The following is a 25880-nucleotide window of genomic DNA, read 5'->3' as shown; positions in this document are numbered from 1 at the left end:
TGTATTTCCAAAATGTGCACAAGATAAGGTGTTGAGAAGCAGTGGTTATTTGCACATCTCTGAATTCCGGGGTGCCCATACTAGCATGTGAATTACAGGGCATTTCTGAAATAGACGTCTTTTTTACACACTGTCTTACATTTGGAAGGGAAAAATGTAGAGAAAGACAAGGGGCAATAACACTTGTTTTGCTATTCTATGTTTCCCCAAGTCTCCCGATAAAAATGATACCTCACTTGTGTGGGTAGGCCTAGCGCCCGCGACAGGATATGCCCTAAAACACAACGTGGACACATCACAGAAAACAGAGCTGTTTTTAGCAAAGTGCCTACCTGTAGATTTTGGCCTCTAGCTCAGCCGGCACCTAGGGAAACCTACCAAACCTGTGCATTTCTGAAAACTAGAGACCTAGGGGAATCCAAGATGGGGTGACTTGTGGGGCTCTGACCAGGTTCTGTTACCCAGAATCCTTTGCAAACATCAAATTTTGGCAAAAAAAAACACATTTTCCTCACATTTCGGTGACAGAAAGTTCTGGAATCTGAGAGGAGCCACAAATTTCCTTCCACCCAGCGCTCCCCCAAGTCTCCCGATAAAAATGGTACCTCACTTGTGTGGGTAGGCCTAGCGCCCGCGACAGGATATGCCCCAAAACACAACGTGGACACATCACAGAAAACAGAGATGTTTTTAGCAAAGTGCCTACCTGTAGATTTTGGCCTCTAGCTCAGCCGGCACCTAGGGAAACCTACCAAACCTGTGCATTTCTGAAAACTAGAGACCTAGGGGAATCAAAGATGGGGTGACTTGTGTGGCTCGGACCAGGTTCTGTTACCCAGAATCCTTTGCAAACCTCAAAATTTGGCTAAAAAAAAAACACATATTCCTCACATTTCTGTGGCAGAAAGTTCTGGAATCTGAGAGGAGCCACAAATTTCCTTCCACCCAGCGTTCCCCCAAGTCTCCCGATAAAAATTATACCTCACTTGTGTGGGTAGGCCTAGCGGCCACGACAGCAGGCACCCCAAAACGCAACGTGGACACATCCCATTTTTTTAAAGAAAACAGAGCTGTTTTTTGCAAAGTACCTACCTGTAGATTTTGGCCTGTAGCTCAGCCGGCACCTAGGAAAACCTACCAAACCTGTGCATTTCTGAAAACTAGAGACCTAGGGGAATCCAAGATGGGGTGACTTGTGTGGCTCGGACCAGGTTCTGTTACCCAGAATCCTTTGCAAACCTCAAAATTTGGCTAAAAAAAACATGTTCCTCACATTTCTGTGGCAGAAAGTTCTGGAATCTGAGAGGAGCCACAAATTTCCTTCCACCCAGCGTTCCCCCCAAGTCTCCCGATAAAAATGATACCTCACTTGTGTGGGTAGGCCTAGCGGCCGCGACAGGATACACCCCAAAACGCAACGTGGACACATCCCATTTTTTTAAAGAAAACAGAGCTGTTTTTTGCAAAGTGCCTACCTGTAGATTTTGGCCTCTAGCTCAGCCGGCACCTAGGGAAACCTACCAAACCTGTGCATTTCTGAAAACTAGAGACCTAGGGGAATCCAAGATGGGGTGACTTGTGTGGCTCGGACCAGGCTCTGTTACCCAGAATCCTTTGCAGACCTCAAAATTTGGCTTAAAAAAACACATGTTCCTCACATTTCTGTGGCAGAAAGTTCTGGAATCTGAGAGGAGCCACAAATTTCCTTCCACCCAGCGTTCCCCCAAGTCTCCCGATAAAAATGATACCTCACTTGTGTGGGTAGGCCTAGCGCCCGCGACAGGAAACGCCCCAAAGCGCAACGTGGACACATCCAATTTTTTGAAAGAAAACAGAGGTGTTTTTTGCAAAGTGCCTACCTGTAGATTTTGGCCTCTAGCTCAGCCGGCACCTAGGGAAACCTACCAAACCTGTGCATTTCTGAAAACTAGAGACCTAGGGGAGTCCAAGATGGGGTGACTTGTGTGGCTCGGACCAGGTTCTGTTACCCAGAATCCTTTGCAAACCTCAAAATTTGGCTAAAAAAAACATGTTCCTCACATTTCTGTGGCAGAAAGTTCTGGAATCTGAGAGGAGCCACAAATTTCCTTCCACCCAGCGTTCCCCCCAAGTCTCCCGATAAAAATGATACCTCACTTGTGTGGGTAGGCCTAGCGGCCGCAACAGAAGACGCCCCAAAACGCAACGTGGACACATCCCATTTTTTTAAAGAAAACAGAGCTGTTTTTTGCAAAGTGCCTACCTGTAGATTTTGGCCTCTAGCTCAGCCGGCACCTAGGGAAACCTACCAAACCTGTGCATTTCTGAAAACTAGAGACCTAGGGGAATCCAAGATGGGGTGACTTGTGTGGCTCGGACCAGGCTCTGTTACCCAGAATCCTTTGCAAACCTCAAAATTTGGCTAAAAAAAACACATGTTCCTCACATTTCTGTGGCAGAAAGTTCTGGAATCTGAGAGGAGCCACAAATTTCCTTCCACCCAGCGTTCCCCCAAGTCTCCCGATAAAAATGATACCTCACTTGTGTGGGTAGGCCTAGCGCCCGCGACAGGAAACGCCCCAAAGCGCAACGTGGACACATCCAATTTTTTTAAAGAAAACAGAGGTGTTTTTTGCTAAGTGCCTACCTGTAGATTTTGGCCTCTAGCTCAGCCGGCACCTAGGGAAACCTACCAAACCTGTGCAATTCTGAAAACTAGAGACCTAGGGGAGTCCAAGATGGGGTGACTTGTGTGGCTCGGACCAGGTTCTGTTACCCAGAATCCTTTGCAAACCTCAAAATTTGGCTAAAAAAAACATGTTCCTCACATTTCTGTGGCAGAAAGTTCTGGAATCTGAGAGGAGCCACAAATTTCCTTCCACCCAGCGTTCCCCCCAAGTCTCCCGATAAAAATGATACCTCACTTGTGTGGGTAGGCCTAGCGGCCGCAACAGGAGACGCCCCAAAACGCAACGTGGACACATCCCATTTTTTGAAAGAAAACAGAGCTGTTTTTTGCAAAGTGCCTACCTGTAGATTTTGGCCTCTAGCTCAGCCGGCACCTAGGGAAACCTACCAAACCTGTGCATTTCTGAAAACTAGAGACCTAGGGGAATCCAAGATGGGGTGACTTGTGTGGCTCGGACCAGGCTCTGTTACCCAGAATCCTTTGCAAACCTCAAAATTTGGCTTAAAAAAACACATGTTCCTCACATTTCTGTGGCAGAAAGTTCTGGAATCTGAGAGGAGCCACAAATTTCCTTCCACCCAGCGTTCCCCCAAGTCTCCCGATAAAAATGATACCTCACTTGTGTGGGTAGGCCTAGCGCCCGCGACAGGAAACGCCCCAAAGCGTAACGTGGACACATCCAATTTTTGGAAAGAAAACAGAGGTGTTTTTTGCAAAGTGCCTACCTGTAGATTTTGGCCTCTAGCTCAGCCGGCACCTAGGGAAACCTACCACACCTGTGAATTTCTGAAAACTAGAGACCTAGGGGAATCCAAGATGGGGTGACTTGTGTGGCTCGGACCAGGTTCTGTTACCCAGAATCCTTTGCAAACCTCAAAATTTGGCTAAAAAAAAACCCACATGTTCCTCACATTTCTGTGGTAGAAAGTTCTGGAATCTGAGAGGAGCCACAAATTTCTTTCCACCCAGAGTTCCCCCAAGTCTCCCGATACAAATGATACCTCACTTGTGTGGGTAGGCCTAGCGCCCGCGACAGGAAACGCCCCAAAGCGCAACGTGGACACATCCAAATTTTTTAAAGAAAACAGAGCTGTTTTTTGCAAAGTGCCTACCTGTAGATTTTGGCCTCTAGCTCAGCCGGCACCTAGGGAAACCTACCAAACCTGTGCATTTCTGAAAACTAGAGACCTAGGGGAATCCAAGATGGGGTGACTTGTGTGGCTCGACCAGGTTCTGTTACGCAGAATCCTTTGCAAACCTCAAAATTTGGCTAAAAAAACACATGTTCCTCACATTTCTGTGGCAGAAAGTTCTGGAATCTTAGAGGAGCCACAAATTTCCTTCCACCCAGCGTTCCCCCAAGTCTCCCGATAAAAATGATACCTCACTTGTGTGGGTAGGCCTATCGCCCGCAACAGGAAACGCCCCAAAGCGCAACGTGGACACATCCAAATTTTTTAAAGAAAACAGAGCTGTTTTTTGCAAAGTGCCTACCTGTAGATTTTGGCCTCTAGCTCAGCCGGCACCTAGGGAAACCTACCAAACCTGTGCATTTCTGAAAACTAGAGACCTAGGGGAATCCAAGATGGGGTGACTTGTGTGGCTCGGACCAGGTTCTGTTACCCAGAATCCTTTGCAAACCTCAAAATTTGGCTAAAAAAACACATGTTCCTCACATTTCTGTGGCAGAAAGTTCTAGAATCTGAGAGGAGCCAAAAATTTCCTTCCACCCAGCGTTCCCCCACGTCTCCCGATGAAAATGATACCTCACTTGTGTGGGTAGGCCTAGCGCCCGCGACAGGAAACGCCCGAAAGCGCAACGTGGACACATCCACTTTTTTTAAAGAAAACAGAGGTGTTTTTTGCAAAGTGCCTACCTGTAGATTTTGGCCTCTAGCTCAGCCGCCACCTAGGGAAACCTACCAAACCTGTGCATTTCTGAAAACTAGAGACCTAGGGGAATCCAAGATGGGGTGACTTGTGTGGCTCGGACCAGGTTCTGTTACCCAGAATCCTTTGCAAACCTCAAAATTTGGCTAAAAAAACACATGTTCCTCACATTTCTGTGGCAGAAAGTTCTGGAATCTGAGAGGAGCCACAAATTTCCTTCCACCCAGCGTTCCCCCAAGTCTCCCGATACAAATGATACCTCACTTGTGTGGGTAGGCCTATCGCCCGCTACAGGAAACGCCCCAAAGCGCAACGTGGACACATCCAAATTTTTGAAAGAAAACAGAGCTGTTTTTTGCAAAGTGCCTACCTGTAGATTTTGGCCTCTAGCTCAGCAGGCACCTAGGGAAACCTACCAAACCTGTGCATTTCTGAAAACTAGAGACCTAGGGGAATCCAAGATGGGGTGACTTGTGTAGCTCGGACCAGGTTCTGTTACCCAGAATCCTTTGCAAACCTCAAAATTTGGCTAAAAAAAACACATGTTCCTTACATTTCTGTGGCAGAAAGTTCTGGAATCTGAGAGGAGCCACAAATTTCCTTCCACCCAGAGTTCCCCCAAGTCTCCCAATAAAAATGATACCTCACTTGTGTGGGTAGGCCTAGCGCCCGCGACAGGAAACGCCCCAAAGCGCAACGTGGACACATCCCATTTTTTGAAAGAAAACAGAGCTGTTTTTTGCAAAGTGCCTACCTGTAGATTTTGGCCTGTAGCTCAGCCGGCACCCAGGGAAACCTACCAAACCTGTACATTTCTGAAAACTAGAGACCTAGGGGAATCCAAGATGGGGTGACTTGTGTGGCTCGGACCAGGTTCTGTTACCCAGAATCCTTTGCAAACCTCAAAATTTGGCTAAAAAAACACATGTTCCTCACATTTCTGTGGCAGAAAGTTCTGGAATCTGAGACGAGCCACAAATTTCCTTCCACCCAGCGTTCCCCCAAGTCTCCCAATAAAAATGATACCTCACTTGTGTGGGTAGGCCTAGCGCCTGCGACAGGAAACGCCCCAAAGCTCAACGTGGACACATCCAAATTTTTGAAAGAAAACAGATGTGTTTTTTGCAAAGTGAATACCTGTAGATTTTGGCCTCTAGCTCAGCCGCCACCTAGGGAAACCTACCAAACCTGTGCATTTTTTAAAACTAGAGACCTACGGGAATCCAAGATGGGGTGACTTGAGGGGCTCTGACCAGGTTCTGTTACCCAGAATCCTTTGCAAACCTCAAATTTTGGCTAAAAAAACGCATTTTCCCCACATTTCGGTGACAGAAAGTTCTGGAATCTAAGAGGAGCCACAAATTTCCTTCCACCCAGCGTTCCCCCCAAGTCTCCCGATTAAAAATGATACCTCACTTGTGTGGGTGGGCCAGGTGCCTGCAACAGAATAAGGCCCAAAACTTGTAGAGATAGAGGGGATAGCACAGCAAGTTTATAAGGACATATTCTTTTATACATCTTTAGACTGACTCTGCTATTGGGGCCCACATAAGTGAGGTGTCATTTTACTTGGGAGACTGAGGGGAACACTGGGGAGTAGGAATGTTGTGCTGGAGTGGTGATCCTATGAAGAAAAGTCAGGAAAATATGCTTTTTTTAAGCAAATTTTGAGGTTTACAGAGGAGTCTGGGTAAGAAAATGTTGGGGGATCCACACAAGCCACACCTCCCTGGACTCCTTGGGGGTGTCTAGTTTAAAAAAATGTCTGGGTTTGGTAGGTTTCCCTAGATGAAGGCCGCACACAGGACCAAAAACATAGGTGCCCCCCAAACACAGGTAGTTTTGTACTATATTGTTTTGATGTGTCCACATACGTCCGTGATGTGCCAAACACTAAAATTTTGAAAAGAAACGCACTTAGGTTATGTGAAAAAGACCCCTCACCCACCAACCAAGTTGGTGGCATGCTTCATCATCGGGGTCCCACCTGAGGCACCTAGCGTGTCACAGGTGTGCTGCGACGCCTGATTACAGCGGAGCAGGTTGTGTCATTTTTACCAGACATACTGGTTGGATTTGGCACGAGGGGGAGTGATGTTTCAGTGGATCAAATTTTACTAACAAGAGCTTTCACAAAAATGAAATGCACTGTTAATAACTGAAAGGCAAAAAACTGAACCAATGACTCACAGCTCGTGAGCTGTAAAGCCGCGACAAGGCACCAACCGCTTTACAGCCAATTCACACAACTTTCATACATGACACACACAAGACCATTTACACCACCAGCCACGGGCCCAGCACATTACAACACTCACATCGACAGACAGCGCCACTCAAGGGCCCATCACTTATATACGCCCACATGCCTGATACAACAATCACACCAGCTGATGGGAGTGTGTGGACTGGTGTTTGGCTGGCAGTGTGTTGCAGTAGCCAACAGCAAGTCAATATGTACACTCTCAGCCAAGCCCCACTCCACACACAATGGCATCATTTTTTTTTTTTTTAAACAGAGGAACCCCTAACTAAGTAGAAAGAATTCCAAAACTACAAACACAAAAGCTCTAACTAAGAACATGACAGAAATGCTAACCATGAAACTGAACACATGAAAATACAAAACAGACATGAGTTTACACTCATGGTTGTTCCCAGAAATTCTTCTGGGTGTGGTAATTCTTAAAACAACCACCGACACACAGCCCAGGCTTTGAAGGACAATCTGGGCAGTACATTCGAGACTCCCTCCGGATACCTCTTCGAAAACACACTCTACATTTCTTAGCTGGAAAGTCTTTTTTGGGTGTGGGAGGAATGTGCTCAGCAAAGTGGCGATCTTTCAATCTAGCCACATCCTCCACCACTGCTTCTCTAGGAACTCTGGCCTGTTCCACCACAATAAGGCTCTCTATCACTGACTCCTGAAATTTCACAAATGTCATCTTTGACTCTGGAGACCTATCCGTAAACACAATAAAAGCATTGAAGTTTGCGAAGTGGAAGAGGTGAAGTGCTAACTTCTTATACCAAACGTAAGACTTACGAATAGCAGTATAAGGTTCCAACCTCTGGTCAACTCTATCTACACCTCCCATGTGCTTATTATAATCTAAAATGCACACAGGTTTGCGCACTTCAGCAACCTGGCCCCAAACAGTCACGGGGAAAGTACTCTCATCATGGATGGTACTTAGCATGTAGACATCCCTCTTGTCTGAAAATTTCAAAGCTAGCAGCTCCTCGTTCCGCAAGGCACAGCACTGTCCCCTCTCAAGTTTTTTTACAGACAAGCTCCCTTGGATAGCCTTTCCGGTTAGAACGGATTGTGCCACAAGCAACTGTGTCCACTCTAAACAATTCCTTGAACAACTGCACACCAGTGTAGAAGTTATCTACATACAAATGGTGACCTTTGTTGAACAGTCGTCTACCAAGATCCCACACAATTTTCTCAGTAACTCCAAAAGTGGGAGGACAACCAGGTGGGTCAATATTGGAATCCCTACCAGTGTACACACGGAAACTATACACATATCCTGTCCTACTTTCAGACAGCATATACAATTTAATTCCATATCGTGCCCTTTTGCTAGGAATGTACTGCCTAAAAACCAAACGACCCTTGAAGAGGACCAAAGACTCGTCCACACTTATCTCTTTGCCTGGAACAAAGACCTCCAAAAACCGATCTACAAAATGATCAAGGACAGGCCTAATCTTAAAAAGACGGTCAGAATCTGGGTGATCTCGTGGCAAGGCTAATGCATTGTCAACAAAATGCAGCATCCTAAGAAGAAGCAAATCCCGATTACAACTCATGGTCGCAGGAAATATAACTGTTGCCATCAAGGGACTAGTAGACCAATAAGAAGCCAGTGACGGCTTCCTTATCAACCCCATCAAAGTCAAACCCAAAAACTTTTTTATCTCCTCCAAATTTGTGGGAATCCACTGGGCAGCTCTAGAGTGTGGCCTAAGTCTAGCAGCGTTGTCCCTCAAATGCTGCTCCGCATACAAATTAGTCTGCTCAACAATCTCTTCCAAAAACATATCATCCATGAATAACTCAAAGAAATTGATAGGCAAAAAGTTCTCTGTATTGGCGTTACACCCCGGGAGACCAGTAAAGGCAGGCAACTCTGGCTGCTCCATGTTTGGGGCAACCCAGACATCAGGTCTTATAACGGGAAACCTTTCAGCCCCAGGTTGCTGCACTATTGGCACATCAGTGTCCTCCTCTAAAACAGGCCCTTCATCTGCACTGAGTGTGGCTTCGTCATCAGAAGATTCCCCTCCAACAGAAACATCACTGCCAGAATCTCTGACTTCCTCCTCTGCCTCAGATGCAGAGTCCGTCTCATAGTCGTGATCAGACTGTGACTCAAAAAGCATACCAACCACCTGCTGAGCGGTCATCCTGCGGCTAGCCATGATCTCTCCTGCTAAAATTAACTGGACAAATTCATTACCAACAACCAGCACTGTGTAAGACAAGTAACAAAGTGTAGCTTTGTTAGTAAGAGTTATAAACTCAAAAACTATACCGCTCACTTGCCTGAAAAAGCTTGATTCACCAGCAACTACACAGCAATCACCAATGATATCCCACTAAAAATAAATAAAGAAAGGCAAATTAGAAATAAGACAAAACAAATATCATTTTGCACAAACCTAAGGACAATTTCACACACAATCCTGCATTTAGTACACCGCCTACAAACATGTCATTCATGCATGGTAACAATACTCCTTTGGAGTAAATTGTTTTTACTTACCTAAAACATGCAACTGTGCAAACTGCAGGTCAACCACCGCCAAAACCGCAACAAAAAGGAGGAAAACATTTTTTATCACAAATGCAAAGACTTCATCAGTTGACAAACACCCCACCATCAAACATTTAGAAATTGGTGCCTAAGTGGATTCTGCCATAGGGGCAGATGGGCCTACTAAAAAAATAGGCCTGTCTGCCCCAAGGAAGCCAGAAAATACCTTTAGTAGTGTGTCCCCATGGAGAGCGACCCTTGCCAAAGGGGACAGCCCTCAAACAAAAAAAACAAAAAAACACACACAACACTATCCCTGGTGCCTAAGTGGCTTCTGCCCCCCTTGATAATAATAGGCTGATCTGTCTCCAAGGGGTGCAGAAATGGCCTGGGTACATGTGCCCCCAAAGTGGGGGGCGACCCTTGCCCATGCCCCCCCATCCACTAACACACACACACACACACACACACACACACACACACACACACACACACACTATCCCTGGTGCATAAGTGGCTTCTGCCCCCCTTGGGGGCAGGTGGGCCTAAACAAATAGGCCCATCTGCCCCCAGACGGGCCAGAAATGGCCAACAGGTCAATGCCCCCCTTGGGGGGGCGCCCCGTGCCCAAGGGGACGCCCCCCCCCCACAAAAATAAACACATTAAAAAAAATCCCTGGCGTTCTAGTGGTTTCTGCCCCCCTTGGGGCAGATCAGCCTAAAAATAATAGTCTGATCTGCAATGGCCCTAAAAGACATGCCCCCCAATGGGGAGCGACCCTTGCCCAAGGGGCCGCCCCCCCATCCACTACACACACAATCCCTGGTGCCTAAGTGGCTTCTGCTTGGGGGCAGATGGACCTAAAAAAAATAGGCCGATCTGCCCCCAAGGGGGGCAGAAAAGGCCAACAGTTCTATGCCCCCTTGGGGGGGGCGCCCCTTGCCCAAGGGGGCACCCCCCACACATAAATACACAAATATATAAAAATCCCTGGTGACCTAGTGTTTTCTGCCCCCCTTGGGGGCAGATCTGCCTAAAAAGTAGGCCAATCTGCCCCCAAGGGGGGGCAGAAATGGCCGTAAATAATTGCCCCCACAAGGGGAGCGACCCTTGCCCAAGGGGCCGCTCCCCGCAAGTCAAAATCACAAAAGAATTACCAAAAAAAGAAATCCCTGGTGTCTAGTGGGCATTCCTGCTGCCCGATCGCAATGCGATCGGGCAGCAGGAATGCTCAAAGAGACACCGGGGGAAAGGAAAAGCCTTTCCTTTCCCCCGGTGCCTCTTTGGCCCAAACCCCCCACCCACCGGGAAGAGGAACTCACCTCTTCTCCGCTCGCCGCACAGGAAGCAAATGGCTTCCTGTGCGGCGAGATCCCCATAATGAAGTCATCGCGAGATCGCGTGCTAACGTCATTATGGGGGGTGGGGGGTCGGGGTGGAAGGGAAAGGGCTTCCCCTTCCATCCCTGACTTTGGGGGGTGTGGGGAAGCACACAGAGGGAGCGAGAGCGCTCCCTCTGGGCTGTGTGCCGAGGACGTAATGGTTACGTCTTCGGCACAGCAGCACTGTGCCGCAGGACGTAACCATTACATCTGCGGCACAGAGCGGGTTAATGAGGCCCAGACTACTATTCTGCGCAAGACCATAGGAGGCCAGCTCAGGATTTTCTTTTTTAAGGCGCGAAAAAGTCCAAAGCAGCTTGCTGGCAATTTTTTTGCTTGGGTTTCTATAGTGAGCCTTTTGTCAATCCAGAAACCTAAACTATTCACCGAAGAGGCAGGTACTAGAAGCATCCCATGCTCATTAGGCCAGCTAAGTTCATTCCAGAGGTAAGGATTGTTTCCTACTACCAACACCTCAGTTTTGTTTGATATCCAGCTAGCAACATGTTTGAGACAGATGTTTAGCTGCTGGGAGGTATTTGTTTAGTATCTATGGTTAACGAGACGACAATCCGAGTGTTGTCTCCGTATGAGACAAGAGCAGACCCATACATTAGCACAATTTCTGCCAAGGGGTACACATAAAGATTAAAGAGAGTGGGACTCAACGAAGATCCCTGAGTACTTGAAAGTTACATGACTTTAAAAAGTTTGTCTGTCAATAGAGAGCAGTTCCCTTTATTCCTGCCTCCTTCATTCTCTGAATGATGCTTGGTTGGGATACCGTATCAAAGGGAGCACTCAGATCTAACAAGGTCAAAGCTGCCAAGCTGCCTTCATCCAAAACAGATTTTAATTCTTACGTTGCGGCAAGGAGAGCAATTTCCGTACTATTTCCTGGTATGAACCCTGTCTGGGTAGGGTGCAGAATCAAGTGAGCTTCAAGGTGGGTAGAAAGGAGTTTGTACACTTTTTTTCTGGAACCTTAGTTTGTTCACTTTTTTTCAAGAACCTTAGTTACCCCAAGCTGGAGAGATATGGGGCGTGATTCCAACTTTTTCAGTCTCTTGGACACAGTGGCAGATCAATCCTCCAGGTTAGAAATACGTTCCTCTGCATTATCCAGGCGAGTACCCTGCCTGTCCAAGTGCTCCCCCGAGCATCAATTGGAAACCTGCCCTGAGTTCTGCTAGTATGGTATCAGCGACAACTGGCTGCAGTGAGGCACAACCCCCAGCTGCACCCGTTTACATTGTAGACGCCGACTCCGACTTTAGGCTTCTCAAATGGTAATTTACATTGTTTGGAGCCCCCACGTACCATTGCTGTGGTGATAAGGCCCAAAGACCGCAGGGTGGGTGAATTTGAGTCCATTCAGCAGAGCAAAGCGCACCAGCGAGCAGTAAACCACACTGGGTCCAGTGCAGAATGAGCTGATAAGGCAGGAAGTAGCAGTCCGTGCCAGTGTAAATGCAGCAGGGCAGCTCAACCAGTAGCTGTTCGAGCAAGCGAGTTCCCCCATTACTGCCAGGTTCCAAAAGCAGTGCCGCAAACTGCAGCGACATAGGTGGTTTGGCGTGGTAAAGTAGGCTGTGTGGCCGAGACATCTGTGTTGGCACCTCTCGAAGCACCCTCCTATGCCACACGGATGGTAGTGTAGTGGCTGTGTGCCCCGGGCAGCCAAGCAGGGCCTGATAGCCACTTGCCTCAGGCTCACCTACCGCCCCTGTCACTGTGGGGCCTCCATGGTGTGGCAGGGCCACCAGGAGCGGTGAACAGGAGTATGGCACAGCAGCAGCCAGAAGCAGCCGGCATGCGCTCACAGAAGGCGAGATCACCACCTCCATGGTGAAAGTGGGGATAGCCCCAGCAGCACAGGCAGACCCCACCAGCCTCTGGTCCCAGGTACGTCTGTGGACTCTGCCACCGTGGGGGCCTCTTAGAAAGGCAGCTAGGCCACCCAGCAGCTGTTATGTGGAGGGTCTTTGAGGGAGGCCTCCAAGGGCCCAAAACGGCACACAAGCAGCCCACTCTGATGAAGGATTGCTGTGGGTCATTCCAGATAGTAGTGGATGACAGATGGGACCCATCTCAGCTGTGCGTAGAGCCCGACTCACTGCAGCTTCAGTGCCATGCGGCCATCTTAGTCGCCAAGAAAGAACAACGTTGAATCTACTGTTTTGATAATGAAATCTTCTGGCTACAAATGAAGTCTTAGGTGGGCTAGGGATCATTTTAAGCCGCACTGCTGGGACGGGACCATAATCATATGTACTACCCTGGTTTGATGTACCACTTATACCTGCATATGCATGGGTTCCACCTTATTAAATATCTTTTGCCGGACATATTGTTGAGGGACACACCACAACTACTGGCCCTTTCAGTACTCATAGTCTAGCAAATAAGACACAGTTCTACACACAGAATCTCTTATTGGTAGTAGTACTTCCAGGATTGATAAATTGGTCGTGCCACTGGGACACACTATGCTTTGCATGGGAGTAAATAGTATGTACAAATAGGCTTTTATGCATTGTTTCCCTTAAGCTTGTAGGGTGTGTGGACAATGCTACTATGTTTTTGCGGCTTATACATTTGCAATAGCATCAGGCGTTTTGCATCCCTATTAAGGGACTACTAGCTCTTTTAGTATTCTAGGCCCAGTCAATAAGACAGTTTGATATGCCACAGAAGCACTGGGCAAGTTGCTTCCCTATTAAGTGATACATAGTGTCTAGATGGCAACTACCTACTTTAGGTACCACGCAGCAGTACACCAACTATTAGTAGGCTGGAAAAGGGTTGTGGTATTTAAGTATAACTGGTCCATAGTGTGCCTGCCAGTCACAGGTTTATCAGCTTTGAAACCCTGAGGAAATAATAAAAAAACGGGATTCTGTTTTTTTTTTTTTTTTTTTTTTTTTTAGCAACACAGTCTTTGATCCTGGAAACTCCTCAGATACACCCCAACCCACATACACATGCCTTTTCTGATGTCTTCAGGTAGGTGACGGTCGAACACTGAGTTACGACTGCAGCTTTTAAAACTACATTTCCCATCAGGCGCACTGCAGACGCGACATGTAAACAACAGTACAGGTGCTGCGTCTTCAAAATCCAGGGCTGCCACTAGATGTGGCAGCGTAAGGAGGAGAGAGGAGCATTGAGATATGTGATCCGGCGGGTGCTGACCTTTGACAAAGTAAGTCTTGATATACGTATCATTGGAGTATCGGCTGGAGATTACAAGCTGTCCCCGAGGCACATGATTTAATTTCTACTTTCTCTCCCTATGCTCGATTTTAGTGTGTGACTAAAATGCTCTGCCACTCTGCTCCTCCATGAAGTATTAGAATCCCATAGTTAGGGTGAAGATTATTTGTATGTATGCTATGGACGTATTTTAGCATTCACCTTTTCATTTTTGTGATTTAAGCATGAATCAGATGTTGGGCCTTCACAAGCATAAAATGTATACAGTGTGCTGTACTGAAGTGGCACGATCTTTTCACACGGGGCTGGTTAAGCATGGCTTGCAACACATTTCATTATGTATGCAAACTTATCTTGGCAACCACACATTTGTGTTATTGTTTGTTTTCTTTTTATGACTTCAGTGTTTTTTATTTATGTTTTTCAATAGTGTCAATATGTATGAATGTCTTTTTCCGTTTCTTCCATAGGACCCTCTAGTAAGAAGGAAAAGCTTCCTGATTGAAGTAACCAGAGATTAGTGACCTGATATTGTATGTGTGCACACAGAGTGCGTTTATGACCATATTGATTGGGGAAATACATAGGGTGACATAGGGTTTTCGGTCCTGAGGAAAGCTCCGGATTTCTTTGTGAGCCAACTAAGGGCCGAAACATGTGAACATAAATAGAACAAGAGTAGCATAATTAAGTCTCATGGGTCTTGTTATATATTTTAACCATCTCTTCACTGCCTAAAACTAGGGTGTTGTTTTGGTATGTGACAGGGATTTTTAAATAGATCCCCCTGACACTCCCTATACTTTCCCTCAGTCCGTTGGCGACGTCCTGACGCCATTAAAGGATGCTTTGGCGAGCGCAGGATGGCCGATAATAACACCCAAAGGTGTGTGAGGCCATCCCGTTCTTTTTAAAACATATGCTTTTTAGGTCCCATCGGTGGAATGCTGGGATAAATGATCCACCTGTAATAGAGGAATTTCTCATACAGCAGGGTGGCTCAGCTCCAGGTTAGCGCTGATCTGACGAGGGCACGTTCTTTTTTTGGTGTTTGCTTGTTGCAAAGTGAGAGCAAGAATACCTGCCCCATAAATCTGCCTCCTTCGCCCAGCCCTACAAAATTGAATGGGCACAAGTGTTATGTAGTATTTATTTACCTTAAAGAGCCATGCCTATTTTTGAGGTTAGTTTGTAGTGGATCTGACATCTTGAATTTCAAAAATCCAATTTTTGTGGTCAAAGTCCTCTAGAGGAAGACTAGTTTGAGACTGTTTGGTATGCGTGGTCACAGGTATTCTGATAATATTTAGAACCCTCACAGTGTAGTGGCAACAGGTGAGATCACAGTGGCTCTTGAAGCAGCTGTGTGGATTTTCAGACAATTAAAATAAATACTCCATTGAATACTGACCAGAATTAAAAAACACAGTGGAAAAGACATGAACGGAAGCCTTGTGTGCATGTAGAAATTTTTCTTTTAAGTTTTTGATGGGTTTTCAAATTTTAGAACCATGTGCGGGTAGAAAACCTAACCTGGAATATATCTAGTTGCATGATAATACATTTGTAGATGAATTGCCTTCATTTCAAAGAAGCCCCTAATTAGAAATGTTTGTTTAAAACATGTAACCAAGGTTCTAGTATTATTGATAGGTTCATACTTGAGTTTCTACGCTCACAACATTTTGTCTTGAGATATGTGTGCTGGCGGTTCTGCTGTATGGTCGTAGAGCACTATGATGTAGTTTACTTATTCTGTTTTTCTCACTTTTTCTGCATAGATTGAAAATGCATGCACACGAGTCAGAAAGCTTTATTCACCCTTTTGAAGAGTTTATATACTGTGGCGGAGCTGCCACTCAAGTGCTAAAGTATGGCCTATGGAGAGACCTCATCAACAATGAACATGACGCGCAACCTCGACTGTTATTTCTTATAATTCCTGGTGAGTCAAAAATGATTAAGCTCATCAAAAATATAATTTTTTAGAAATGGAATCTAGGAATATACCAAATGTTTTATGTGGCTCCGTTCACCACAGAACATAAATAAAGAATACATGGATAAAGCTAAGTGCTCTAGAAATAGAGAAAGCCAGCAATGGAAACGCTAATAGGTTTGACTTTAATGTCCAAAAGCATCCAAACAGTATTTCTGCATGCATGATTCAGCGATCTTCTTGGTTTTTCCAATGCTTGTTTATCAGGTATATGGACCGCTCCATCAGGAAAAATGCGAATGTTGACGGAAACATTAAAAAAAGCCTGCTACAGTGTAAAAGTGAAACAAAAATGCTTTCTGTGTTTAATGTATGTGTGACATAAAGAATTTAAAGTATGATGATTCAGTGTAATTTTGAGGTGTCAAATACCCCTCATGCATTGTAATGCAAGCACTCCCTATATAACCATGATATAGCCAATAGCACGAGGCAGAAGGGGATATTCCTGTGGATGGAGCCAAGGCCCAAATCTATGTCTAGTTTAAAGAATTAATAAGAATAGGACTTGCAGCAACAGTGCTGTGAAACCACACCTGTAAATTTGCAGGTTGTAACATGCACAATCGCACAGGAAGCATCAATAGATGCAAGGAGAAATCAAATGTTACTGTTTTTTGTTGTTGAGACAAAATGCTATGTTTAGAAACATCATAAAATAATGTGTTGCACATCTTTTCTTGAGTAAAAAATGGAAACAAACTCTTGACTCCAGTTGGTAAGTTAGTGGATGTTTTTCTGTAGCACCTACAGTATACAGTGAATAGATAGAAACTACTAAGGTGTTGTATTGGACCCTTGATGTCTTTATTTATTGTATAAGAATTATGCTTTATATCCTACTTTCAATATGAAATATAAAAATTTATATTGTAATATCTAATGTTGAATTCTTTGAAACTGCGGGTGGGATCACTTTCTTTTATTTTTACTGTATTTTGGTCCATTTTGGGGACATTTTGCGACATAGCATAAAATGTTTACGTTTTGCAAAACAGTTTATTGAACTGCATTTTTCCATTCGATGGTTTGTAGTTTTGACAATCAGATTAGCATGTCAAATTTCTTATATTAGCAGTAGGCGTAGTAGTCTATTTGCATCTATTCATGTGCCTCTTGACACTGATGCTTCAGTTTTTTAAATATTTTAGTAGTTGTTGTAATAGAACAATAGTCATACAACATGGACTGTACTTTCTACAGCTCGCGTTCATGTGCACTAATGACTTAATGAATCATATGAAAATAAGAAGAAATAAGAAAAATAAATCTTAGAGAGGTTCATACCATCATTTTGCAGGCATCACAGAATGTTCACATCAACAACATCAACATCCTGTTACAATGCCCATTGACTTTTTTAGATTTTCTATTTTGTGACTAAGGGCTGGCATAACAATAGACATATACAATTCTAATTTTCAATGGTAATCTGTCATCCAATTTTGTAGTAAGTGCTAATAACAAGGACTCCCAGTTTGACCCATAAGTCCTTTCCCAGCACTGTTTCTGAGTTGCCTGCATGTTTTCTCTGTTACCTGTGCCCATTTACAAAGTTCAGACTTCCACTTTACAGTGTCCCAAGCATAGATAGACTTCCATCAAAGAGTGATTGCCCTTTTAGCTGGAAGCATAACCAGTCTATACATCTACAATTGGATTTTTATGGCTTTGTTCTCATCAAGAGTCGTGTGAGAAAATTGGTTATTAGTTCGGGAGGATATGAGTCCTTCCTATGTAATAATGTTAAAATCTTGTCAGGTTCAATAAATAAACCTGGTCTAAACCCCTTATCTCTATGGCACAGAAAAGACAGACTTAACTGAAGAAGTGTGTAAAAGTTTTAGCTGTACCAAAACTATTTAAAACAGTCTAAACACAATAAATATCCCACAACCAATTTCTAAGAATACTGAAACATTTAATAATAAAAATGACACCAAAAGACTAAAATATAATGAGGGGAAACAGAGTTCAGTTTTTTATTTTTTATTTTAGGGTATAAAACATCAAAAGAAAGTAAAACATAAATCAGAAGTCACTGTTTGTGGTTGACTGGAACCAAGGCACAAATTTAAGACTGGCCCCAATGGAGAAAAGGTCGGATACATGAAGTGGATTGTCTCAGTCACAGATTTTACCTTCTGACTTAGACTCTGAAATGGAAATGTAACTGGAAATACTCCAGTGGGGCACGGTTGCTGGCTGGATTTTGGGTACTTTTCCTCATAGTCGAATACCTGTTGGATGAGCACTCATTGGTCCTCTCGTCAGCTGGATACTTTTCACAACTCTGCCCAGTCCAAATTTCTACCTTTGAACTTAGTCTATATTTTTGGAGTTCAAAATCCTCCAGCACTGCAATCCTGGAATCTGTATCTGATGAATAGGATACCTTTGCTGCGAGGTCCAGCTGATGCTCCAGAGGTCTTGTAATTGCAAATATTCCACATCCCAACTTTCAGACTTTCTGGAGCAGTTTCTCTTGGTCACTTCTAAGGCTGCCACGACCTCAGGTATAGTACTAAGGGGTAAGGACCCGCTCCAGCAGATTGAGTCCTGACCCCAGGGGCCTGTCCAGGTCCTGTTGCTATTGTCAGCTAGTCACTCCAGGAAAAGGGCCTCTTGTTGTGTCCTGGTAGATCAACTGACATTTGCATTACACTTCAGTCTTGGGTACAAGTGGGGGCAGGACCAGCCTCTCAGGTTGCTACACAGGTAAAAGACAGCACACCCAGTCCTCTTCTGTTCTTCAACAAGTCAAGAAATTGTTCTGATCAGCTGGTGGTCATATTAAGTATATAAAGTACATATACTTTTGTAGGATTCAATAGCCAGTTTGTGGGGAGGGGGTAGCAGGGGTGCCTCCTGGACACTCCCTAACCAATGAGCACAAAGCTCCCAGGGGCACCTCCTCCCTCTTTTGAAGCACATTCAGTTTGCCTTACTGCAAACTATCCTGCAATGCTCTATTCTGAGTAACATTCAGCATGGCAGAACCCTTCTGCCCTTGGAGGTGACGGGTGCCCAAGCCAAAGGTATGTCTAGGCAAATGAGCAGTCCCCCCTCCTCAACCACATCAAACTGATTCTTGGGGCAGCTGTCCCTCCCAGTGGGCTGGAACAAAGATGGCTACAGTTGGCCCTCAGGGCAAAGGCTGTCTCTTTCCCAGGTCACCATTTCACTTAACTAAGAATGCTCACCCTTGGTCCTTTTTCAAGCTAAAAAAAAACAAAAAGTTCCTGAGCGCTCCCCAACTGTTGCTTCTGAGTTGAAGAGAGCCATGAGCATCACACCCATGTCTTCCTCTCAAAAGGCTTTAGCCATTTTTTATGCTCAGGGAGCAGTTTTCACACCTCATTAGCCAAAAACACTGACAGAGTTAGAAGAATAGCATATTGTTTGAACTTCAGATTTTCTGATAGGAACATAAGATATAGCATTTTACAGTAAAAATAGCTTTTGTGGGCTATCCACCGAAGAAACATTCCAACATAAAATTCTTATGTGTTCTACCTTTAAATACTAGGCACCCTACTTTATGGGATACAAGGCCGAGTTAGGGATGACCTATTTAATATTTGAAAGATGCATTCCCTCCTATTACAAAAGGTTATTTTTACATGTTTAGTCTGCTAGTTTAAAAGCTAGATACATCAGGCAACACATATATGCCTGAAGCTATGTTTTTCCTTGTCAGTCTAGTGGATGGCACAATAGATGTTGCAGTCCACAGGTGACATTTAACTTTAAATGCCATTGGTGTATTTGCTTGCACCATGTAATGGCCTAATTGGACAGTTAGATATGCAAATTGATGTTTAGCCAATTTCACCATCTGGTGAAAGCACATACACTATGGACTGGGCATGGGCATATATGCTGGGGACTGGACAGGATTGGTCCGGCAACAAAAGGGCCCAACTCCAGGCACCACTGACTCTGTTCATGGATAGCTCTCAGGGGATCAAAGTGTCCTTATGAGAGAAAGGGGTTGGGGAAATGAACAGTGGGGAAAGGGACTTGCAACACAAAGTTAAATGGTTATAATTGTTTTTTTAAGGCTTTCAAATTTTCCATTATTATAACTCTAGTTACCACTTTCAGCTGTTCCTGGAATTAGCGACCTGTGGGGTGGAGAGAAAGAAATGCCCTGTAATGCTTTTGGAAACTGCAAATAATAAAGATTAATTGTAAAACCCTTAGTGGTATTCAGACAATATTATTAATAAAGATCTGTCACTGCAGTAATGGGGAGTAAATCCAAATGGATTATTTTCTCTCTTTAAAAAGCAAGTCACTATTCTGTCTCAGGGGAGAAACTGCAAAGAGATGCTTCACTCTGAATCGATCACTTGATAACGAGTCTCTTTGACAACAGCCAGAGAGTTATTTGGACTGCATTGGCAAATTCTTGTCTCTGGTTACCAATAAAGTCACTGTGGTCAAACGCAAATAAAGCAAAGGTAGCACCTCCAGCGCTTCTCCCATTCTACTGCTTGAGGGGCTGGGTGAAGGTTATGCACAATAACTTCTTCCCATGTGCATTCCTACAGATGTGTTCGCAGTGCTCACCTGCACACTGGTCTTTGTTTCAGTACAGCTCAGTGGAGAAGGTCTCAGTCAGATCCAGATCAATCTCCGCTTTTGAGCTGTTCCAGGAATACTGAGCATCACAACCTTGGGAGGGCCACCCTTTACAATAGGGGCCCACTGAAGATGGTGCCTCGCTCAGCCTGCTGGGAACTATAGATCCTAAGAAACCAGTGTGAATTTTTTTGCAGTGCCATCAATAACCAGGTGAGGTTCAGAGGTCCCTTATTCGTACAATATGAATTATAACTTACACATAGAAATACAATGAATTCTATATACAATTTCAAGGTGCAAGATATTTATTAAAAAGGGATCTTCCAAAAGAAATTAGGAAACGGAGTCAAAACACAAGTAAACTCAGTTAAAGTAAACGACTTTCAGCACATCTAATGAAATGGAGAGCAGAAAAAACATAAACATAAGTTTCTAATTGTTCAGCAAGTATCAGTACAAAATCACACATAGTGAATAATGAACGATAATCAAGACATTATACAAATAACCAGTAGCCAAACCCAGGCATGTATAAACTGACACAAAACAATATATTAATATGTGTCAAATCTGATTAGTACCCATACTGATACAAAGAACAAATTTCAAATTATTAAATGAGTTAAGGTACAGCTGTCAATGTCTTGATCCCTAGGAGCTAATTACATGGGATCATCATCATCAGGACCCAATAATGGTGCCTGAGAATAATGTTATGTACGCTGAAAGGAATAAAAAAAAGGGGAAGAAGGGGGGACGTGAGGAGGGGGCTACAAACAAAGGATTAGTATGGGGCAGTAATTACGGCAGAATAAAAACAAAATAGGTTAAAAAATAAATTAATAAAACAGAGTTGACAAATTTCTGAAGTGATGTTGTAGTTACTCCTGAAGTGACACGGCAACCGTGCAGCACACAAAAGCATGTGAGGAAGTGAAAGTGATATGGTGTCCACTCATTCTGGATTCAGAGCGAAGCAACACCTCAATAGATGACATCTGAATTATCATGGACAGAGGAGACACTGCCACTCCCATCCTTCTGGATCTATCAGCAGCCTTCAACACAGTCTCCCCCCCAATCCTCATTCCACGCCTAAACAAAGCTGGCATTCAAGGACCCGTGCTCTGCTGGATCTGCTCATTCTGCGTCCAATCTGTCTTTTTGAATTCTTTCACCTTCTTTTACCATCCTTATCTGTGGAGTACCACAAAGATCTTCGTTGAACCGCACGCTGTTCAACACCTATATGGCCCCACTTTCCACATTAATTTGTGCCCAAAGCATTAACGTTAAATCCTAATCAGACGACACCCAGTTAATCCTCTCTGTTAGACCAGACATCTTATAGCATGTTTCCCCTCTCTTTTTGCCTTCTGACCTCCTGTTTTTATGGTATGCTGGAGTCTGTTTATGCTGGCTTATTGTCTCTGCGCACTTTACCACTGCTGATCAGTGCTAAAGTCCAAGTGCTCCCTAGGTAAATTGTATTGGTGATTGGTTTATCCATGATTGGCCTATCTGATTTACTTGTAGGTCCCTAATAAAGTGGCACTATATGTGCCTAGGGTCTGTAGATTGAATGCTACTAGTGGGCCTGCAGCACTGATTGTGCCACCCACATAAGTAGCCCTTTAAACATCTCAGGCCTGCCATTGTAAAGCCTGTGGGTGAAGTTTTAACCTTTTGCCAGGCTCAAACTTACCCTTTTAATACATATGTCACCCCACAGGTAGGTCCTGCACAGGACAGAGGGTAGGGTGCAGTGTATTTAAAAGGTAGGACATGTACCTTTAAATTTTACATGTCCTTATAGTGAAAAACTCAAATTTGTTTTTCACTACTGCAAGGTCTGTCTTATTACATTTTATATGTGTCATTTCCAAATAGGAATAGATAACCCCTTCAAGTTTGTTGTCTCTGGAATAACAATTTCAAATCCTAACTTATGGTGAAGTCTGATTTTAAATTGCAAATTTGAAAATGACACTTTTAGAAAGCTGGCATTTTCTTGCCTTAGCTATTTGGTGCACGCAGCCTGTCTCAGTCCCATGACTGGGTGTAGATGGCAGGTGGGCTTTATGTATTCCTGCTAGACAGCTGCACACAATGACTGGATGGGTCATTACTGGCAGGATGGGAGAGAGGAGCTGGGCTCAGCCTCACTGTTGGAAATTGCCCTTTCTGCAGGGTTATCCCACAAACATTTTGCCTTTCTCCTCCTATTTTTCTGACCCTCTTTCTGTTGGCTTTAGGGCACTTACTTTATCACTAATAACCAGTGCTAAAATGCATGTGGTCTCTCCCCTAAAACTTGGTATAATTGGCTTACACCTGTTTTGCATATTCAGTTTACCTGTAAGTACCTTGTAAAGTGGTATACTGTATACACAGGGCCTGTATATTCAATTCTACTAGTGGGCCTGCAGAGCTGATTGTGCCGCCCACAGAAGTAGCTGTGCAAACTTGTCTCAGGCCTGCCATTGCAGTGCCTGAATGCGACATTTACTGCTACATTGACTTGGCAAGTCAAACTACTTGCCAAGTCCAAAACTCCCCTTTTACTACACCTAAATCACCCTTAATGTAGGCCCTAAATAGCCCTATGGATAGGGTGCTGTATATGTAAAAGTTAGGGCACGTACTTATATGTTTTACATGTCCTAATAGTGACATACAGCTTATTGTTTTTCACTACTGTGAGGGTTGCACCTCTCATAGGTTTGCAATGGGAATTCCCTTATATATGTCTAAGTGGTAATTTCTGACCTATGAGGAGTAGCATCGGCATGTTTGGTATGTTTGGAATGGTGGTGAGAAATCCTGCTTGCTGGTGTAGTTGGATTTTACATTATTATTTTAGAAATGCCACTTTTAGAAAGTGGGCATTTCTCTGTGCTTATAACTCTAATGCTTTGCAGCCTGACTCCAATCCATGTCTAGGGCAGAGTGACAACTACACTTGGTGCATACTTTCCAGACAGCCATAGCACAGGAGAAGCTGGGTGTGACAGAAGAGGCATCTGCATAAAATAGTCATCCTGGGCTGGGGAGAGGGAGGGTCATTCACACCTTCCATGTCAATAGGTTGTGTTCTTTCCTCACACAATAGACTGATTACCCCCCACTGATGTCTAGAGACAGGGCTGGGTTGGAAGCGGGTTGTGTTTCACTTGAAAGGGTTTCTTTGAAGTCACCCTCTGAACAAAGACATTTTGAGTATATGTACAGGGGCTCTGACCCCATGATTTTAGAACACTTTTGGAACTGGGACTGAACCTCTGTCAAAAGGACTCATCTGGACCACTCTTCTGTTGTTGCCCTGTTGCCTGCTGTCTGCTGGGTGGCATAAAGGACTCAGTGGATTGTTTTTCGGCTTGTAGCCTTGCTGCCAGCTGCTCTCTGACTGTGATCCACCAAGGCACTCCAGTACTGACAGAAGGAACCACTACTGGAACCGTCAGCTTTGTTGTGTGCTGGCCTGCTGTATATTCTGCTTTGTGCCCAAGAGTTCTCCTAGGAACCTAATTGATGAAGGGTGCTTTATTTGCGAGAGGTGCTGAGGCCGCCCTGCTGGCGTGGGCTGCTGGACGGCACTCTGCACGGGTCATAGCAGACCCGGGAATGCTCTTGTCTTCTGGTGGGGGGTGGGGAGGACCAGGAGGGCAGCAAAAATCCTATGATTGCCCCAAAGGAGGAGCGCATATACCTTGCACCCTTTGTCTGAAATGGAGTGACCAGGATGATTCCTTTCTGAACTGAGGGATCCCCACAGGTTACCTCTGAGCCCTCCATAGAAGGGAATGTACTTTTGCTGGATGTCGCAAGGGGCGATTACTGTATAACCTATAAGAATAGGATGGCTATGTTGTGCCTGATGTCCACATGCTAGGACCCTTATGGCCTTACTGTAATGTGCCTACTGAGGGGAATGTGTCTCCTGATTCCTAGTGTTGTGGGGAACTACTGCAATTGGGGACTCAGTAAGAGTTTACTGTTAAAATGTCATCCTTTGACGTTATAATCAGGTTTACCTGGTACAGTGTCAGGATGATGAGTGTTGTATTACTGTATGCCCTGATAACATGAAATAGGTCGCTGTGCTATACATTGTCAGGATAATGAGTATTATATGATGATTTGCATAATATGCATAGTAATCATGAGTCATGTCATTGTGACCTTGTAATGTATTTATAATATAGGAAAACATATTTATACACTCTGTGTGGAGTCTTTTTTGTGGTGTATTTATTGTGTCACTTGTGTAAGTTTGTTGCACAAACACTTTATACATGACCTCTGGAGCTAAGGTTGACAGCTCTGTGCCAAGCTGCCAGGTGGTGAGCACAGGTTATCTTTGGTGGGTAACTTACCTGCCCTGACTAGAGTGGTGGAGTCTGCCTGGCTTAGGTGCATCCCCTAGCCAACCAGAAACCCAGTTTCTAACAAACACACCAGAATAAGCTGCCTCTTGTCTCCACATATTGGGTTTAACTACCCTGCATTGTCACTTCAGCCAACTTGGAGCCAGGGCTTTGGCGGTAGGGAATTCCATGCACTTCCAAGACCCTGTCTAGAAGCCTATCCAACCTTCCAGATCCAGGCACCACTGTATAAAAGGACCTCAGATACCACCTCTTCAGTACACTTCTGGACCTGTGGCTACTCTGCCAGGATGAAGGACTGCTCTGCTGCTTAAAGGACTGCCACTCTGCTGGACTGCTACTCTGAAGGAGCTGCTGCCTTGCTGCGCTGGCCTGCTGCCCCCTTGCCTGGGAACGAAGTACTGGGCCTGCACCTCCATCTTGAACCCAGGGACCCAGAATGATCAAAGGGAGTCTGCAGACCTCCTTATTTGAGCCTTAAGGACGCAACAGGCACCCCACAGCTCCTGGACCTGTCTTCAAAGTGTTCCTGGCTCCCAAGAGGTGCCTCTCAGATCCTGGGCTCTTGGTAAGGCTCTCAAGCTCTTTAATTCAAGCTTTTGGGTTCTTCTCGACCTCAGACAGGCCTCTTGACACCAGTACCAAAGCGCAGAGCAAGCTCATCTCTCCAAGCATCGATTTCCATGTGGACCACCAAACCGAGGCTCCAGCCTGCCCATCTGGCCTGTCCTCGCTCCACGACGACCACCACCAGAAACACTTTCCTTGCTTCCAATCTTCTCCCATGTGAACGGGACTCTTGGCACAAAAAATGTGAAGGTAAGCCTTCAACATGACTTGCACTGTGACCCGTGGGTCCTGCACGCCGCATCCCCTTTCTCATACTGCATCCTTGGTATCCTCTGCGACGGTGCTCTATGCTGACTCCGACACCGTTGCTTGCACTGTGGCCTGAGGGCACCGCTTGTGAGGTA

The 25880-nt window shown here is 44.9% G+C and overlaps 1 protein-coding gene across 2 annotated transcripts in view; it reads left to right on the top strand.

Annotated features, from left to right (window-relative positions):
• LDAH (lipid droplet associated hydrolase) overlaps positions 1–25880 on the top strand; it is a 711314-nt gene that overhangs the window by 44790 nt on the left and 640644 nt on the right. For both annotated transcript variants that reach the window (XM_069236004.1, XM_069236005.1), the window contains exon 2: positions 15711–15874. In XM_069236004.1, the coding sequence (XP_069092105.1) occupies positions 15718–15874 (157 nt within the window). In that variant the 5' untranslated portion in view covers positions 15711–15717. The remainder of the gene's footprint in view (positions 1–15710; positions 15875–25880) is intronic.

This window comes from Pleurodeles waltl, chromosome 5, assembly GCF_031143425.1.
Source record: "Pleurodeles waltl isolate 20211129_DDA chromosome 5, aPleWal1.hap1.20221129, whole genome shotgun sequence".
Lineage (NCBI taxonomy): Eukaryota > Metazoa > Chordata > Amphibia > Caudata > Salamandridae > Pleurodeles > Pleurodeles waltl.
The sequence above is the reverse complement of the archived record's forward strand: the minus strand, read 5'-3'. Positions and strand labels throughout refer to the sequence as shown.